Source organism: Copidosoma floridanum, unplaced genomic scaffold (assembly GCF_036245765.1).
Source record: "Copidosoma floridanum isolate Cflo_tuat_1 unplaced genomic scaffold, Cflo_Japanese_pri ptg000001l, whole genome shotgun sequence".
NCBI lineage: Eukaryota > Metazoa > Arthropoda > Insecta > Hymenoptera > Encyrtidae > Copidosoma > Copidosoma floridanum.
In genome coordinates this window covers 14,590,336-14,610,012 of record NW_028321878.1, presented here as the reverse complement: position 1 = coordinate 14,610,012, position 19,677 = coordinate 14,590,336, and the positions used below count along the sequence as shown (strand labels likewise).

The 19,677-nt window shown below is 37.6% G+C and overlaps 2 protein-coding genes across 2 annotated transcripts in view; one reads left to right on the top strand and one right to left on the bottom strand.

Annotated features, from left to right (window-relative positions):
* Nucleotides 1-19,677, bottom strand: part of LOC106640538 (uncharacterized) — a 39,072-nt gene that overhangs the window by 9,186 nt on the left and 10,209 nt on the right. Inside the window, 15 exon segments of the mRNA XM_089589963.1 lie at nt 238-503; nt 1,801-1,915; nt 5,980-6,068; nt 6,321-6,447; nt 6,526-6,680; nt 6,759-6,915; nt 6,990-7,129; nt 7,184-7,350; nt 7,428-7,485; nt 7,926-8,024; nt 8,843-8,967; nt 9,054-9,216; nt 9,298-9,474; nt 10,317-10,502; nt 10,784-10,948. Coding sequence (XP_089446089.1) covers nt 238-503; nt 1,801-1,915; nt 5,980-6,068; nt 6,321-6,447; nt 6,526-6,680; nt 6,759-6,915; nt 6,990-7,129; nt 7,184-7,350; nt 7,428-7,485; nt 7,926-8,024; nt 8,843-8,967; nt 9,054-9,216; nt 9,298-9,474; nt 10,317-10,502; nt 10,784-10,948 — 2,189 coding nt within the window.
* LOC106640539 (carbohydrate sulfotransferase 11) lies at nt 16,120-19,345 on the top strand. The gene is made up of 7 exons (XM_089592140.1): nt 16,120-16,166; nt 16,244-16,418; nt 16,499-16,647; nt 16,728-16,899; nt 18,328-18,487; nt 18,562-18,761; nt 19,101-19,345. Exons 2-7 carry the CDS (start codon nt 16,272-16,274, stop codon nt 19,338-19,340), a joined length of 1,068 nt encoding a protein of 355 aa, XP_089448266.1. The 5' UTR covers nt 16,120-16,166; nt 16,244-16,271; the 3' UTR covers nt 19,341-19,345.

Below are 19,677 nucleotides of genomic sequence, written 5' to 3'. Positions count from 1 at the left end.
CAATAAATTGTACTTTTTTATGACTATAGTGTCTTACAGTGGTACCACAGCTGTAATACTGATAATGCCTCACCTCGACATTAATAACACACAACTACTGTATACGGATGAAACTAAACTTTTTCATTTCTCTCAGCAGTACGCGAATGTGCAAAGCTCTTTTTTCGTCAAAGCTCCCATCAGCGACAACATTTTCACCTGTAGAATGAAAAAAAAAAAAAAAAAAAAAAATCATACGTAGTATTGGCGCTGCCATTGAGCCGGATGGCAATGACAGGCGTGCAGGGCTCCCGCGGGGAGACGAGACTGGAAGCACCATCGTCGACCTGATCCACCCCAACGGGCCTGCGGCACCTAAAGGCACAAGGACAGCAGCCGAGGAAGCTCTCGGCTACCTGGGCCGAGCTTCGTCCTGGCTTCAGCACGTTTGCCGGTGGTGGGGCCGTGCCGTTGATCAGAGCCTTATCCGGGCCATCCTTGGCCGATTCCGGCCACATGCAGTACTTGAAGATCATGTTAGACAGGTCGGCAGGGTCGTTTTTAAGGGTAAATCATCGCAGAGTACCAATACAGGTGAAGTTTTGCTACGCATGTTTTTGCTCTTCTCTTCGATCCACCGGTTTTTATCAAATTCACTGAGAGTTGATTATTAATTGCGAGGTGTAAAGTGACGGACGGAGTGCTCGAGTATGAAAATATAATCACCCTCAATTCTCATGGATGTTGAATTCTATAGCTTTGTGATTTTCACGCGATAACCAGAATCTATCACTACTTACAATATTGAGAGTACAATTTTTGTATAGCCAAGGTTATCGTCAAAGCCGTTGATCGTACGATTGTTGCGACTTTGAGCTAACTTTTCAGGGAGATCCGATGGTTGTGTAACTTTTTTTTTATGAATAATTCATTGGGGGTAGGAGTCGATCAGTGAACTCTTACGTAAGGCATACAAGTTCGCCTGGTCACGTAAACACGTGTCAGAAATTGGTTTACCGGTAGGTACGGGACGAATGATGGAATGGTCGTGTTTATTTTACAATTCATTTCTCTTTTACGCTTTTCCGTTGCGTTACTTTTTTTACGTAGGTGTGCTATCGATCGGTTGGATGTATGATTCCTTTCGGCGATAACCCTTGGAAAATACATACACTTTGATCACGAAACCGTGTAAGTTTTGGCTTCTAAAGTTAAAAAAAAAATGTAGAAGCCTTTTGTAACGTGCCTACCATTTTTAATTTCTAGGGAACTGAGAAACAGACCGAAAATAACATAGTACTCCTCGAGCAATCACGTAACAAAACAGTTTTCGTTATTGAACTAGTCTCATAAACGCTTGCTGCGCAACTTGTGTTGGAGACTCGTAATGAAAAATCGATACTATTTATTTTCATTGCTCCTCCAGGTATGCTCATTTACCGCGGAAAAACAAAAAAAAAGGTGAAGGTCGAACAAATAATAATAACCAACTTAAGCAGACAATCAAGATTATTTATACGTATGATTAATGGATACTTTTCTATAAAATTATGGGTTCACTTGGCTAAATACTCGCTTGTATTACAAGCACTGAGCCGAAAAAAAAAAAAATGGTTATCGCAGTAACGTGCAATGTAGTGAAAATTCTCGCGTACGCGTGAAAACACATTCAAACCATACATATACCAGCGAAACTTGCGTGCCAACGCAAACACACCGTCCAACTCTTTACATTGCGCGCACGCTCTAATAGCACCGAAAAAAAAAAAAAAAAAAAGAACCAAAGTCGTTCGATAAGGGTTGAATCGTCGAGGAGCAGACCGGCCGGCTCGACACGCACGACTGTACTGACAACCCGCCGGTACGGTCGGCTCGTGCCTGGTTCGCTCCATAAGCGCTGCCACTGTGACCATTAGTCGAGTAGGGCTGGAAGTGCCTGAGAGAAAAGGACGAAGGATAAGAGAGAGAAAGAGATACACCCACCCATATGTACGTGAGGGTATGTGTATGAATGTTTAACATGGGGTACGTGTTGAAGGTTTACCTTATTATAATCACCGTGTCTTGATAAAAAATTTTTAAAAAATGGTTAATTACAACAATATTTCATGAATTCGCAGTCGTCATTAATACGATTACTCTCAACAAAAGTGTCGACCGATTGAGTAATCGAAGCAACACTTTATGCGTCGAATGAAATTACCCAACTTTGTACGCCAACTGTAAGTACAGGCAAATAAAATCACGCCCTCCGAATCCTCGATCAACGCGAAACTCTCGACACATGGTGCTTGAAATATTAAAAGGCAATTTTCATTCTTTGCTCATACATTAGTGGCACCCACTGCACATCAACCTCCCCCCACTGCGTGCACTCCCCCTTTCGCACACCAGGCACGAATGGGTGTATCCTTCCGTAATGTCCTTTAAATTATTCAGTTGCGCATATGCGCGTAGACAGTCGAACTATAGGTGCACGCAACTCTGCGAGCCTCTACTAATGTTTACGCACCGACGTTCGATCCATGCAACGTGAGCCGAGCTGAAGGTGTGCGGCAGCGTTAAATGCAAAAAGTACAATTATACAGGGCAGAAATTTGATCGAAGGCAAGACGTGGGGTGGTCTTTTGTGCAATGAGTACGATGGTGAAAAGAGGAGGTGGGTAATTTTCTTAAACGAAAACGTGACGGGGTAGAATTCAGGCGTGCACCAATGGTTTGCAGTTTTTTTGTTCAAGAAATCCGTTCAAGAGTGGTGGTATGCGAGAATGGATTGATATTTTGACACTGATTTGATTAGGCTAACCGGTTTGATCGATGATCGATCGGAAATTCAAATTTCTTTGATTTTCTAAACAGCTATTTTGTATTCACGATTGTCTCAAACTATAGGAAATTCTCTTGGTTACAATACCGACTAATCCGTTTTAGCCGTTTACATTAATGGTGGCCAATACCTCGTTCCAGCAAACGCTGAATACCGATTTTCCAGAAAGTCCTCGATACCAAAATAATAAAAACATGGTCAGCCGCCTAAACAAGTGTACATGCATGACTCCACCCTTGATTACCCTCCGCCGGACAATCGAGATAAGGTATATTTGCGATCTATAGTGCACCCCTCTATTGCTAACCACCGTTTGTACGCACTCGGAAAAACTGATCACCCTTTAGCGTGAAAAATGTATGCTTGCTTGCTACGAACTTCGCGTAGGGGTTGGTTTTATTTTCACTTCGATCCCAAAAGGTGACTTTTTCACAAATCCACCAAAATGGGTTTTTTGAGTCTAAAGCGTAAAACTTTAATTATATTTTTGACAGAGTCAATGTTTTCTATTTATCAGTGCTCAAAGCTCATTTTATAAAATCACTTTTTTAACAAATCAAAACAGACATAAAGACAAGAGAAATAAAGAGGCAGAACTGCAAATAAAAACTCAATTACGAAGTTCGAAAGAGTAACAGAAACTTAACACCGATCGTTAGCATGAGCGAAGTGACGAACATAGAAATAATTATACAAAACAGAAATTTAGAAACAAATTTTTCGTTAACAACTAAAAATAAATAAAGAGAATTAATTCCTAGGTTAGATAGAAAAAAATGAATAATAAAAAAAATAATTATAACAGAACAAAAAAAATACAGGAGAAAATAAAAAAGGAGACAAAGGTATTGACTTTTTTTTGTCGCAGGGATGTATTTAGATTTAGACACAATAGAAGCAAGTAGTAAAGTATAGAGAATTAGTTATATAGACTCACAGAATGACTTACAAGGGCTGAAAAACAAAAATATCAAAAATATCAATGCTACATCAACGCTGAAATAAGTCGTAAATTACATCGTTGGTTCTGCGTTGATCTCATGTTGCATCAATGCTGATTTAGCACTAAATCAACGTTGATTTATTTTCTACTTGACAGTAGTGAAGTTATCATCTTTAAAAATGTTTATTTAAATTGTTAACATAACAAAAGCATTATTTTGAAGTCAACCACTAATATCAACTTGAATCAATGCCGATTCAACACTGCATCATCAACATAGATTCAACATGGGACCAATGCAGAATCAACGATGTAATTTACGACTGATTTCAGCATTGATATTTTTGGCATGGTAGACAACGTATGGACAGCTATGTATAGTAACTTAAAGACAAAAAAAACAATTCTTCTATTGGAAAACGACTAGATAGAAAAATACAATTTTAGAGGAATCGACACTGATAAACCAACTGGAACAATACGTAGTACGAATTACTACCAGTTTGCGGGGGTTGCTTGAGCTTCTTCACGCGCGAGGCATTAGACACCGCATATCCTTGAGAAAAATACCACCTGAATTCTTAAACACACACACACACGCCACTCGACTTTGGCCTGTCACATGAAAAATTCAGCAGCAAGTCTGACCAAAAGCCAGACATATTTAGCTCGAAAGGAGAAAAAAGAAATTGCGCAAAAAAAAAAGAAGAATAAAAAAAATCGGAACGGTCGATTTTATCCCACCGAAACGAATACCGGCACGTTCACGTTAACAACATCATGGAAAACCATCAGGATCGATAATACACGTTGGTACGCAGGCACGTTATATTAAGCTACGCAATCGTCGCGATCGCAGTATAGAGGGAAAGGGAGCTCGTGTTCGTATTTCGGTGACCTCAATACTTGCGATGCCTCAAATTTAGGCCAAAGAGACGCACGAACGTCGTGTCCACTCACTCGTGTCTCCTGCATAATCTATAACATGGAGTTTTTTTGTTTCACTACAAATAGGCGTTTCTCTTTTATTCATAGTACATACTGTCATAGTTCCAACGATAACGTTGGTAAGAGATGACCGACAACGCATGCGATTTTTTTTTTTCCCCATAATTTAGGACAGTCACCTGAATGCAACGAGTCACGATTCTCATCAAACTGGAAAGCTCTTCTTTCAAAGAGTTCGTATTTTCGTGACTCGATGCATTGCCGAAGTGACTAATGGAAAATGCAGCCCTGGATGTATACGTAAAACCACTTCACCGGAACAATTTGTTGCCATACAAAGAAAAGCGTGAAAAACTGGGATTTTGGAACAGGTTCCTCGAACGTTATCGCAAAAACGTACCGCCTCGCATCGATACAGGCCATACGAGCTATTGGGAAAAGAATCAGCGTCAAGTTTCGACGATAAGCGGAAAACCCTGTTTTACCTAGAAAACCCGTCAAGTAGCACGGATGGCCATTAAGTTTTTAATTTTTAAATACGCCGTTCGACTTCGTATTCGAACGGGGATGAAAAAACGGTTGATCGAACGGGTACACCTTATAATGGGTATATAATAGACAACACATGCACGGCAAACGAGACGGGGATCGACATGAACTTGAAATATTCAGCGAAAAGGAGCGGAGGAGTAACGCCCTATAATACACCGTAGGGTGGAACACGCAAGTGTGTCCCGCATCCGCACACGCACAACAGTCGCACTGCAGTGTTGTACTTATCGCGAGCTGTACATATACGGAAGAGGAAAAAGAGAAAAATCGATATTGATCGCGATGTGGGCGATGGTCTTCTGTTCTTTTCGTCGAGAACCTGTGACGGTATACAATAGCGATTTTTCAAGACACGCGTGTTGAGCCGAGTCCACATTCGATAACTCGTTGGAGCACCGATAACGCTTTTGAATGGAATACTCGTCTAAAACTATGAAAAGATGGGTACGTCCTCCAATATGAAAGCGTAATTTCGGAGAGTGCGGCGCTTGGCCATTCTTAAAAACGATGGTTTAGTCGTATGACGTGCCATTGCCTTATCATCGACACGCGAGTCCGTTCGTAAATTTTGTTCAAAAAAAGTGCACTGCTGCAAAGACCTGCCGAGCTCTGCAAACATTTTATGCAAAAAACCGTGTAGTCCATCGATGATCTTTGACTCAAAGAGCTATGCACAATAGCCGGGGAAAGACAAAGAGAGACAAATTATAGAGTTCCGTTATATACTCACATTGCCATTGTCGACTGGTCGAACGGCGTCGCGAACGCGTTTCTCTTCTGTGGACTAGACTCGGCCTGAGTTCTGCTGGTACCTTTGACCTGAGAACCAACAAATGGATTACTCTGGAACTCGCATTGAAATCCAAAACTTTCAAGCCTACTTTGTCAGTTACGTGGAATATTTTTCCTGTTCTACATAAACCATAACCAACAAAGATGGAGCGGGTCAAAGTTCGCAATTTCCAATTCGAATTCACGACAATATTGTTATACAAGTCATGGGTAACTTTGACCCGCTTTGCCAATGTGCCAGACAAAAGGCGTTTTCCAACGTACCATCCCGACACTAACCCTTTCAACGGGAAATTTCACGTCTGCAACGTTATAGCCCTCGTAGGCATGGCCGTACAAGGGAACAACGGGTGCCAAGCCTCGGCTCTCCTTCAACCGGCGCTGCCTCTGGTATATCGTTTCGTACCTGAAACCACAAATCCGCGTGCATTAAACGCACGAGAAGAAATGAAAAATAAACAAACAAGTAAAACAACCTCCTTACGTTTCCGTGCAGGTTCTCGACGTGTACCGATATGCTGAGGACTCGTCGAAACCCCGGGGATGCCTCGCCCCGTCGTCTACACCCCTATTCAGTTTCTCGTAGCTGAACACCCGCTGATTCTCCCTGAACCCACCCTTTGGCTTCTCCCGGCACTTCTGAAAGCAAACAACCACACGTCCTTGACACACGTGCTTCCTCGAGCGAAAAAATCTACGGTAACCAGTTCGCCTCACCTGGAGCACCGGGTCGTTCCTCGCTTCCTCGCACGAGTCCTTGTACCGCGGGTGCACATACCTGCCCGGGTACGCGTAGCTTATCGTGTAGCTCGTCCGAGGAGCTGCGCTCTTCCCCGCGTCCCAACTCCGCTTCTGGAGCATTCTTGGATAGCTGCTGAAAATAAAATTCAAAGTTAACGAAATGTTAGTCCTTGAAAGGAGAAATTTGGTCCCTGTGTCGTCAACCACCTGTTGGCGTTGGGGCGCAACGCGTCCTCCGACCAGCAGCTGTCCTTGTTCGATGATTCGGGAGAAGCGGCTTTCGTGCCCATGTAGACCGGGATCCGGGACTCGTGCCTCGGTGGGGGTGCGCTGCTGCTGACTCGTCCCTGAAAGGAACAGGAGTGGTACAAAATAGGACTGCGTTAACATTCGATTCCCACCTGAGTGGACGACTCGTCCGTGGACGCGGGCTTCACGGGTTCGCCATTGGGACTCGGGCCCTCGAGTCTTCGCTTGGGGGTTGAGTAGGGCTCGCGAGTTCTGTCCTCCTCCTCCTCCTCCTCCTCGAGCACTTGGTTGCTGTGGAGCTCGAACGCCGGGGTGTGAGCTGAGGAAGAGATATTGACATGTCAATTCAACTTGACGTCCACCTGGGGTTTGAGATTGGCTTGTGTGTATGTGTACCTTTGGATACATCGGCCGACTTGGAGGCGCGGTCTACCTTCCTGCGGGGCTTGTCATTCTGAAACAAACAGGCCAATTTTCATTCGATTGCGTTGAACCAACTGCATCTCTCTCGCTGTATTGTTTACGATGCTGTACAGGGGTGTGTGGCGTTGGGTATTTGGTTAACCTATCGTTTTGTCTGAGTATATATGGGAATAGTGATGGGTTTTCACCGGAGGTACAATGACATGTTGTTTCGATGATTTTTTGAAAATGTAACCGAGTATGAAATCGAACATTAAATAGTGATAACGAGGGCGCGGCAACTTTGATACGCGTGTAAAACATGAAAAATAAACGCCCGCGTAATCGGTGCCATGAAGTTTGCCGCTCATAGTGGCAAGTGCGAGTTTGGAAGTATATATGTGCGTATGGGAGGAACTCTCAAATTATTTAGAAGGAATTTGTGAAAAGGTAATTTTCTTTCGACCGAGTAGTAATCTTTGGATTCATTACCTCGTCCGTTTGGGGTAAAAGTTTCCACGACGACGTTCTCTCGTCCTTCTCGAGCCCACTTGACAAACTGCGCTCGCTCGACGGTCGGGCTTTCGGCTTCTTTGCGTAGTCGGTTCTGTGACAAAAGTGAAAAGTCATCTGGCATAATATATTTAATAATGCGATTATTTTTAGAAAAATCAATATTGTTCCAATGTTCAACACGATGAAATTTTTTACTGAGAAATGTTTCATGTGTGTTGTGAAAACGTAATGTCTCAGATCCCTATTGTTACCGATTAAAGATTTACACAGAAGAAACTGCAAAGATTTTTGAATATATCTTTTTAGTTAACTTAGTTATCAGTATCCGTAAAAAATAAGTACAGTATTATTTACCGTAAAATTATGGTTATTTTAGGTCACATTGTCCAAATACAAAAATTTTCACAGTGAAATTGCGACAAAAATTACTCCAGTAAAAAGTGAAACATACTCATTTATATAGGGTAAAATTTCTTGTAACTAGCACATTTCAACGTTACTATAGATTTACGGCAAAAATTACTATACTAGTCATATTTCCTGTAAAATAAACGTAGTTAACATTTAATAACTTTCATCGTTTGATTTATCAATACTTTTTGAAAAATACAGGGGATGAAAAATGCGCAAAATATAAGCTATAAACGTAAATATAAATACGTAATAATGTGTGTGAATTTTTATACGTTGTACGTATGATTTTTTTTTTTTACCATGAAGTTCAAGTGTAACTAATTACAATTTTACTTATTTTAATTGATTAATTTCAATACCTTTTAACAACATTTTTTTCAGTCTCAATAATATTTAAAACATGCTTTAAAACTTAAAAAAATAAAATAAAACCGACGAACCAGTATAAAATATTTAACAATTCGATCAAATATTAAAACGTTTCGTAATTACAGTTCACTCTCGTCATTTTCCCTTTTCGACATCATAATAAGCTGTCCGCGCGTACGACCCGTTCCCGGCGAAACTGACCCACTGCCAGCGACTATCCACTCCACATCAGCTCCTATGACATGAAAAATAAGCAAAAGTAGACTATATATGTATATCTTGTCAAACAATGTATGAGTAATCACTTGATTCGTAACTGACCGGTGTATTGCGAATTCGACGATATTTGGAGTCCGTAAACAACGAGTCCATCCGACGACACGTTCGGCAACAGTTTCCGAGAGAGCCGAGTCTTGATAGCCGCGTGGATCATTGGCCCATCCGGTTTACCCTTCGTGTACCGCTTGCTCGCTTCCAGTATATCCTTCGAACAAAATATGGATCACTCTCAAGTTAGAAAAATTCCATTCACTCGTACTGATACAAAATTTCTGTCAATTTTTACCTCCGAGTCGTAAATTTGGGAGAGTATCGCCAGAGTGTCGAGGGCCGAGTGTCGCACTCTCTTACGGCGATCGCCGACCATAGTGACGACCTTGTCGATCGCGGACTTTACCTTGAACTCGGTGCTGGGAAACGTGACTAGTGAGAAGATGAGTAGCTGCAGCGTGTTTTCCCGCGTCTGTGGATAGGGAACAGAAAAAAAAAACAATCAAGTTAATGGCAAGAATGGTTATAGGTCAATTGGCAGTTTGCATTTATCATTGGTGGGATCGAATGAAAGCGTCATTTGAACGCCACGAGGAACTTTTAAAGAAGAATTAATTCAGACGAATCATTGAGTGCTCGATTAATTGCACATGGAAAAATGTGGGATGGGTTTAGAACAGTGATTACGCTCGCCTAGGCTAAAACTTGACGGGTAAAGTTGATGGTACGCCGTTGAGGTGATTTACGTCCAATTTTTTCTTTTGGACTTGTTTTCATACAAAAACTGTGAACAAATTCATTTTTTTTTTTTTTTTTTTTTTTTTTTTTTTTTTTTTTTTTTTTTTTTTTTTTTTTTTTTTTTTTTTTTTTTTTTTTTTTTTTTTTTTTTAATAAATTAACGATTAAAACGTAAGAATTAACGATCGAATTGTGGAAAAAAGGTCCTCACGAAGCAAATAAATTTTTTGTATGTCAAAATTATTAGTTTAAAATAGTCATTAGTATTAATTTTAAGAACATTTTATTAAAAATCACTTCTTAGCATTCCTCTCTACTGCTGATTATACTTCAATTATACTATTAACATATAATATACGTATTGTTTCATATGGCAAGAAAAAGGCTCATTTGGTACTGATAACATTTTTCTTAATCTACTTAAAAATTATTAATTATTTTCTTAACATCTTGTTAATCGGTAGGAGTTGAAATGAAAAAGTGGTTCAACTCTATAGTGTTGAATGAATAAATTGCGCCCCACACGAAAGAAAAAAAAAAATCTCTCGTTCCTCATTGAACCATGATTAAGCGTACCTTGGAATTCCTGGCACCGATGCACTGAGGCTGGAGTAACTTTTCGAGAAAGAGGCCAGCCCCTACTCGTAGCATTGTCAGCCTGGCCAGCTGAGCTGCATTCGGACCACCGTGACGTGCCAGACCCCAAGAGATTAGCGGCAGTCGATTCTTCAAAGCTTCCTCGGACACCCCTGCCAGTACCACCTTGTAAATACACGAGAGATACATTATTTTGTTACACTATGTTTAATCAGATTAATTATCGTAAAAAATACATTTTTGAGCTTGCTTAGATGGATAATTTATCATTTCAAAACATCGCAATACATAAATAATTACTTCACTCTACTTCTTATAGCAATCTCAAGTGTAAAACATTGAAGAAACACGCGTAAACAGCTAGATATACATTAATGATTGTTACTAGACACTTTGTCTGATGAAAGAACAAATAAACAAACGCAAATAAAGGAGACACACTATACCCTGGCCACAGCGAGACCAGCAGCGGCGACGCGGCAGCATCTCTCGCAGCCTAGCACAGCAAGTAGTAACGAGCCAAGCCTGGGCTCTAGAGTTGTTAAAGCCGAGGGGGTCCGCAACGCCGAGGCGATCCGTTCTAAGCCACGTACTTGCGCTCGCCAGTCCTCCTGAAATGTAACCGTTTGATTGGCATTGCATTTTTTCACATAGCCTTGTGTATGATGATGATTTATTTATTGATACGTTTTTGGTTGAAAATTCGGATAATTTAGAAATCAATTTCTTTTTTTTTTTACTTGACTCTTACTCAGAGCTTTAACAGTTTGATTGTTCGTAAAAGTTCTGGCTCGTACAGCTGGAACAATTTTTACATCAGTTGAAAATAAAGATTTCTTGAGAGAATGTTAGATTTGTTTTTATAATTTAGTAGATCAAGACAAGTCTTGGGAAAACGTACGTCTGTGTAATTTTCGTGTGTGCATAGTCTAATCGATTGGATCTTGGGAACCGCCTAACTAATTTTAATTATCTAGGGCTTAGATATTTTGACTTTATTGTACTATATTAATTGTTGATACAATCATTTGATATCCAAGTAATGATTTACTGGCTTTTTTGTAGCGAAAAAACGTTTGTTTGATTTTTTAAACAAATAATCTTAAATAACGCAAAAATAGCTTCATTTTTTATTTTGAAGCATTATGATTACTCATGATTTTTTTTTAGTACAATTTCCTGATGACAATGACAATGCAAAACTTTAAAACTATGCACAACAGTTTAATGAAATTTTGTCAAGATATTTGTATTAAATTTGAATTTTTGTATAAATTTCAAGAGACTTAATTTTATAAAAGAAATTATCTGTTTAAAAGAACCCCTATTGTTTTTTTTTTTTTTTTTTAGTACAACTTGCACAAATATTTAGATAGTTATTTTGAAATTGGAAACCAATTCTCTAAAAATGCAGAGAATACAATAAAACTTTTAATAATAACTATTAAAAATGTCAGGAAACTATGAGTTTTTCCAATATTTTTAACCATAAATTTTTTTTATTAATTAAAAACAAGCCTTAATTTATTGATATCCTTAAGAGCTTGGATTAGAAGTTAAAATTTTATCAATTCAAATATTTTTGGTTGAAAATATTTTAAAACTTCATACAGTTTCCTTACACTGAATAATTATTGTTGAAAGTTTCACTACTTTCTCTGCATTTTAGGAAAATCATTGAACTTCCTTAAGGTTTGTATACATAATGAGTTTATATTTATTGTTATATTTTTTGATTTTCAAAATCATCCTCTTTTTTTGTAATTTTTTCTTAAAAAACAACGAATCAAAATTTTCAAGACTAAACTATTTTACTAAAATCAAGAGTAATGTCTTTATGAGTTTGATAATTCTGAATCATAAAATTTGAACCAATGAGATGTATATTAAAGTATAATGCGATGATTTTCCTCTCATTCATTGAGATCAGGAAATAGTAACACTTTTACTTCTACGCTGTGGAACAGTTTAGTCAATCCGTGATAATTTAGCATTTTTTTTATCAAAGTACAACAAAAGTTTCGAAAACGTTTGAAACGATAACGTATCTAACGAAAAAAGTAGCTTTCGATGAAAAATTGTCTAAAATTGAGAAGCTCGACCTACATCCAGGCCATACTATAAAAATCTTTATGAAGAATCATTACGGTAAAACAGCAATTAATTCCGAAACCCTATTTTCTTTTTCAGGACTTTGTAAATAGACACACAAAACAATCAATAAAATCTGAGTAGAATGGCCATGTGGCACCGGGCAAGTAAATTTCGATAGCGCCCTACTGTATACTATGAATAGTCGTCAATGTGTGCCCATTATGCGCAGTACAGTTTGCATATGTAGAACAATAGGAGTCGAGGGATCCAACGAATGCAGGACTGGAGGAATCAAACATAAATACATACACACATCCATGGATATAGAGGATACTAAAATACGTATGTATTATGCACGTGTGTGTATACGTGTTCTTCGTCCGCACGCAACACGTTCGCCTAATCACTTTTCGTGGCGCACTATCGTGTGTAATATTTATACACATATACCCTATATGTATATCTCGGCTTTATAGCGTTAAGACTGCATAATGGCTGCAAGAAATCTTTCTCTCCATACACTATAGAAATTTCGTTGAGAGGTTATTGCCATAGGAAATGGCCATGTTAAAGTTTTCATATGCAGCGCTTTGGTTCTCATGTTTCATGAATTATTCAGACTGTTAGTTTGTTCGTGAGTTCACGTATTTTCTCTTTTGGGAATTTCCTGTCTGTATTCAACGTACTATTTTTATTTGTACCATGTTTTGAGTTTTTGTTAATTGTAAACCAAGTTGAATATCAAACATTAAATCATGTCTTTTGAAACATAATTTCTGTGTTTTCTTGAACAGACCGACCCTGTACCTTCCCGTACCAATTTTTTATCTGGTTTAAAAGAAAAACTTATTCCTAGACCATACGTATTAGACAGTGGGTCACAATGTTTCCTTTAATTAATACCAAGCGTTTAATATAGCTAAATGATTTTTTTGAGCTAGATTCAGTTTTTTCATAATCATTAGGAAATATATGGACTGAGTAGAAAAGAAGTAAGAAATATTATTTTTAATAAATAATGATGCTTTTATAACCATATTTTACAATCATAAACTTTTGTTAAAACAATTTTTTTTAATATTTTAGTAACTACAGTGAAGGACTTTTAGAATATAGACTATTGATTATGTCTTATAAAAAGGAACGAAAAAGTTCACGGGTTTTTATTGCCAGTAGTCCAGAGATCATGTAAGAAGAAAAAAATCACTGAGTGCAATTTAAGTAGAGGGTAGAAATTGGAAATAGGGGTGAAAATGTAACCCTTTCAATTTTTCAATATATCTCGGAAAGGAAAATATATTTTGCACTAAATTTTTTTCTTTCTTGTCCATAATTTTATTTTTGGTCGAATGTAGGTACAGAAATTGCTACACAGAAAAAATTTTGTGGTTTAAAATTGTCCGAAATATGATCACTCGAACATATCATTTTTCCGATTTTCATTCCTATGATACAGATAGTGTTCTAATTCTTATTTAGTTGAAAAAATTATTAACTTACTGTATTAAAAAAGGCGTTTTCACTTTATTAGTTTATAATAAATAATTATTACAATAAATTTACTGTTACGTCGGGTTCTATAGCCTCGGGGTGCTCACATATAACCACAGTGTTTTTTTTTTTTTTTTTTTTTTTTTTTTTCAAAAAAATTGTATTTAAGTATACCTGAATATTATTTTTTTATTACGTACAAAACATGAAGTTATGTTGTAACTAAATTTCAAGTAAATTAGTAAAAAAAATTTTTTAATTTATTATTTGAAACATATTTTTATTTCCAATCAGTCATCGATTCCAGTCGAGTGCCATTACTCTATTAAATACCTAAATTTTATTATTTTATTTGATATTTGGTTCAAAAAAGCAAAGAAGTTAATATTGAGAAACTGAAAGTAAATTAAGATGTTGGTATTGTTACTGTACAATGTGCAAAAGAAAAAATATCACAGTTTTCAAAAATGCAGTTATTATTGGCTAAGATGCGGACCTTCCCATAACTTTATCATTTTTGCTGGAACAGTACTTATATGCCTGTATATGCATATCTTTGGAAACCAAATGCAGGAAAAGTTACAGTCAAGTTTTTTTAACATCAACAGTATCTTGGATTTATTCATGTATTTGTGATACTACATCTGCATTTTTCAACATTTGTATACAGAATTCATGAAATTTATAAATAAAAATGATATATGGCCAAAACACGTATGAATACGTTTGTGCGTGACAATGTACCTAAAGAAGAAATAAGTTTTGCATAAAAATATATTGCAGCTTTTTTTTTTTAAAAAGGTGACGTTAAATATGACCTCAGGCAACCCCACTTACATCATTTTTACAAACTATCAAAAAGTGCGAAACTTTCTCTGGCGCAATTACCACCATCACATGATTTTATCAAACAACATGGCTTAGGAACGTATTTCCAAATTCAGCAGTGGTAAGAAAGTTATTTAAATCCTTTGATCAAGGGTTGGAAGAGTTTTAAGTATAAATTCATTTCAATTCTCTCAATATCACCTCCTGCACCAAAGATTTGCCAAAAAAAATGACTTGTGAACTTAGATCGTACACACGTCTGTAATGACATGAAATCACATCGTAAAGTCACAGACGCTTTCTTTTTAATAATACATTTTTTACACTCAACAATTTTACTGACATAAAAGTAACAACTATCTATTTTATTATCTTGTAAGGAAATGCAGATTTTGATGAAAAATTGAGTATGCCAACGTGTAATAAGTGTTTTACAACACTCGTTCTGTACATTTGAAGCATCGAAAATATGATAGCTTTTAACTTTGAGTCACTGTTGGGAGCTGTAAGAAATATATTCGCAAAATCTGAGAGCTTACGATTCTCGAAAAAATATTCACATTTAAATTAAAAAGATACTTGAGATGAACAAACACACCTGTGAATAATTCGGGAATTCGGCTAAATTTGGACTTTTAAATCATTCGATGATAAAATTGGCAAGAGCTCGAGCTTTTACGAAATCGATAATGTGTACACATAAATACATCGGTTTTACATAATTATATCACGACCCAATAAATGAGTTAACAACTCACTCGTTACGAATCATTTTTATTCCAGTTCACGACTTATACTAAGCAATTAAAATCATCCTTGTCATTCGTCCATTTTTTTTCTTCTCAAACGAGTGTTATCCAAACAGTTATGACAAACGTTAATATTTATCTATTTTATAATTAACGTAGAAGTTATAAAGTTGTCGATCAGAAGAAATGAATGAACAGAGAAGGAAATCATGACGTAAACACCATTCACAACAGAAAAGAAAAAAAAAACACCAAATCAAGAACCAACGGTTAAAAGAAAACATAGCATCAACCCGTTAATTGGACGTAATGATAGACGCTTGCTAGCGCGTAATGACTAATTAGATACAACTCTTTCGAGGTGAAGAAAAGTGCAGACACGGTAACAACTAACACAGTGAGGTATTGTATAAAAAAACTTGCAAGGCTCGATCGGCTCAAAAGGTAAGCCGGTTCCACGAGTAGATCAACGGCCCTCCTCAAGGTTGCTCGGGAGATGACGTGTACCGTCTGCCCCTCCTTTTTCTCTTCTTCTGGTATGATATATACTTGACAAGCGTTCCAAGACACCGGAGAGAAGAGGAATCAGTGTATCCGTGTTTTGTGAAGCGAACGGTGTCTTCGACACGCACGATGTCATTTTCGTGGCTTTGAGGTGCTCGATCTGGTGTTTTTCTGTTGTTGTGATTGCGCAGTTACGATATTTGTAGATCGACAATGATTCTTACAAGATATTATATATAGGTAGTCGTTGTTGATTGACGAGCCGAAGATGTCACGAAAATTCGGGAGGAACGTGGCGAGGTTCTTGGTGCTGCTTATTTTTGGGACTCTGGCGTTCTTAATTGTCACCAGGAGTGGAAATGTCGACGAGCCAGGTGGTATTGACAGTGGCCAGATCGATTTTCGCAGATCTATGGTTTGTGGGTGCAGATGATGGTGAACAAAATGATTTATTTTTTCGAAGAAAAGTCACGTAAAAGGTCGTGTCTTTTTCAGAGAGAGGCTGCGATAGAAAACCGTGACAGGATAGAGCAAGTGCAAAGGGTTTGTAAAAAGTACAAACTGGGCGCTTACAGATCGGCAAGCTATGAAGTGGAGTTTAAAGAACCACCTGCGCCTCAATACGGGGTTTTCTACATCGACAAGTACGGATTTTGATAGTAGTCGTTCGTTGATTTGTCACAGGAGAAATTCTTTTGGAATCAAACTGAATCGATTGTTTTAGTCGCCATAACGTATCCTACTGTCCTATTTACAAAGCTGGAAGTACCACGTGGATCTATAATTTGTGCCTGTTGAACGGCGTGTCCAAGGAAGAGCTCCAAAGTGGCAGGGAGCAGATTTCAGTGATCGCGAGGAGAGTCATGCCTGAAATGGATTATCCAGAAGCTGATGAGGTATTGCAGATTGTTATGACAAAAGGATAGTATTAAGCTGATTTAACGTAATGAGAAGACATTTTTTAATTTGGCTATTCTACTGATATAAGGATGGTCAGCCAATTATATTCATTAGTTTCTTTTTAGTTATCACGTCAATTAAAGATTTAAATTATAAAATGTAATAATTTAAATTTCTTCTAATTTTTAAATTATTAATCATTTAAAATGGTCTTGCGTGATGCTATCGTATATAACATGGGGTTATTAAATTAAAAAAAAAATGGATTGATAAAAATAAGTCTTTCAGTTTAAGAATAAATTCATAAATTTAAATACGAATGAAAAAGTTTGACTGTAATGAGAAGTACTTGATAATAATTTAATTATAAACTCTTTATCTCAATTATTTTTTTAAAACTTCTTAAAGAAAAAGACCTTTTGAGTTAGAAAGAATTACGTTTAAAATAAAGTATATTTTTCAATCTCAGAAAACAAATATAAAAAAAATAAAGATAATGTAGAAAGCCAATAAAAAAAAAAATTTCCTACAATTTTGTTTTGTTGTCATCATTTTAAATTACAAGTTCATTGTTGGACGAATACAAACCTTAATAAGAACTAGTTAATTTTTTTCAACGAAATATACTGTTAGAAAGATCAATCTACTGTTAAAATAAAAATTCCTATATAATGTAAAATAAAAAAGAATATGTGTAAAGAGAAGATTTTTTATAAATCGATTTTCAAAAATCGAAAAAAACTACAAAAAATATTAGAAAATTAGAGATGGTAAACAAATTTTTCTACTAGTGACCTAAAATCAAGGTCATGTCTAAAATGAGTTATACCTAAAATACAAAAATTTTAATTTAGATTGCTATTAATTTTTTTTACCGAGTTTTAAAAAAAATTACATTTTCATGAAGTATCCGATTTTTAGGGATTCCTATTTTAATGTAACATTTACTACTTAAAAAAGTAAAAAAATAATCCTAATTTAAAACTGAAAAACAAAACTGAATGACCAATTTTTTTTAGAGCAACAAAAGCTCTGTTGAATTAAAATTGATCGCAGGAATTAAGATATCTGAATAACTACATATACAGCCAAAAATTTTAGCTGGAGAAATGTACCTTGTTTGGGAGTATCATGTTGTGATTCATTGGCCAAGCGATGGTCAGTAGTAATTTTGTATCTTATTTAATTTACGAAAATCTACTTCAATTGTGGAGCAATAGAGAATTTTTTTTGAAAACTGGTAACATTCAGGTATTAGGAATTTGACGTCTACTAACCCAGAAATAAAGACATCAATAAAATTAAGTCTTTTTTTTTTCATAAAAATTTTTGTTTCCATTTAATGTACCATTGTACTTACCACCAGTAAACCACCAGTCATTTAAATAATAATAAATGAAATCTCAATTGCAACTCCCACACAGCTCCTAAAAAAGACTGCCAAGATACTCATCGTGCGCCACCCATTCGAGCGGCTACTGAGCGCGTACCGCGACAAACTGGAAAACTCTGTGGCTGGCCGTGAGCACGGCTCCCTGCATTTTTACAAGAAATACGGCAGCTCGATAGTCCGAAAGTACCACGGTATGGGCAGAAATCTGGTGGTGAGGATCTCACCCCTTCCTTTTCCCTTCAATGGAAATGAAAACATGTTTCAGACGACAGTCAACCCAAGCCCCGTAGTGACCAAGTGATCCGAAAACCGGGTGTGCCCGAACCAGCGGGAATCGAGCCGACTTGGCGCGAATTCGTCGATTACCTGATCAACACCGACCTATCGAGCTACGCCGACGACCACTGGGCCCCGTACTACCTCTACTGCACGCCCTGCCTCGTCGATTACGACCTTATCGCGAAGGTGAGTCTTTTTTCTTCTCTTCCCGTGAGCTTGCAAGCTCTCACCTACGTTATTTATTTCGCAAGCGCTGAATCACCCCGAGTCGCGCAGCTGGCAGAGGAGGAAAAAAAAATATACATATATATATATCCACCTCCAGCCATGTACTAGTCACAAGATGTATAGAACTTGATAAACGCGTCGAGAACGATCGGCTGACGTACGAGCTAACGCGGGGGTGATCACCCTTTTGGTCGCGTGTGCCACCATTATTCAACCTCTACGTAGATACGAGCCTCGGGATGATATACATATATTTTGCCTTGGATCGGTATAAGTAAATGTCGTTTTTGCTCGCAGGTCGAGACTTTGGGCCGCGACCAGGCGTTTGCCATCCAACAATTGGGCCTCGCGGATTCGATAGAGCCCCGCTGGAGGCACAGCAGCAGCAACAGCGCCGGGGTGGACCCAGCGGCCGTTTACTTCAGCCAGTTGGACAAAGAACGTGTACGAAAACTCCACGACAAGTTCAGGCTGGACCTCGAACTCTTCGGTTACTCGGCTGAGCCCTATTACGAGCTAGCCACTGCAACTGAGTAGTTGATGGATACGCCGGTGGGTGTTGCTTTTGCGATGGTGTGCACGTGTAACAGTGATTTTTAATAGAAGGGTTGGATGCCCTGCACAGTAAAAGAGAGAAGTATAATTACTGTAAACTGCGTGGCATTCGGCCGTAAAAAGACTTTTTGTAAACGTTTCACGTGCCGATTTTTATCACTCAGATCGAGCAGTAACTTTTACCGTAAGTAACTTTTGATGACGAAACGAAATCAGTTTACAGCGCCATCACTGTAATTTTTATTAATTTTTTCGTCTCGGTGTACCCAAGTACTTTAAAATTAAAATAATTTGACGTTGATTAAAGAAAGCGTACCAC

What these genes read in the sequence shown, in the direction of transcription:
- LOC106640539 (XM_089592140.1), top strand. Translation starts at nt 16,272, where the DNA reads ATGTCACGAAAATTCGGGAGGAACGTGGCGAGGTTCTTGGTGCTGCTT. An exon ending in TCGATTTTCGCAGATCTATG is followed by an intron (nt 16,419 to 16,498) that starts GTTTGTGGGTGC and finishes TGTCTTTTTCAG; the next exon opens with AGAGAGGCTGCGATAGAAAA. An exon ending in ATTATCCAGAAGCTGATGAG is followed by an intron (nt 16,900 to 18,327) that starts GTATTGCAGATT and finishes ACTCCCACACAG; the next exon opens with CTCCTAAAAAAGACTGCCAA.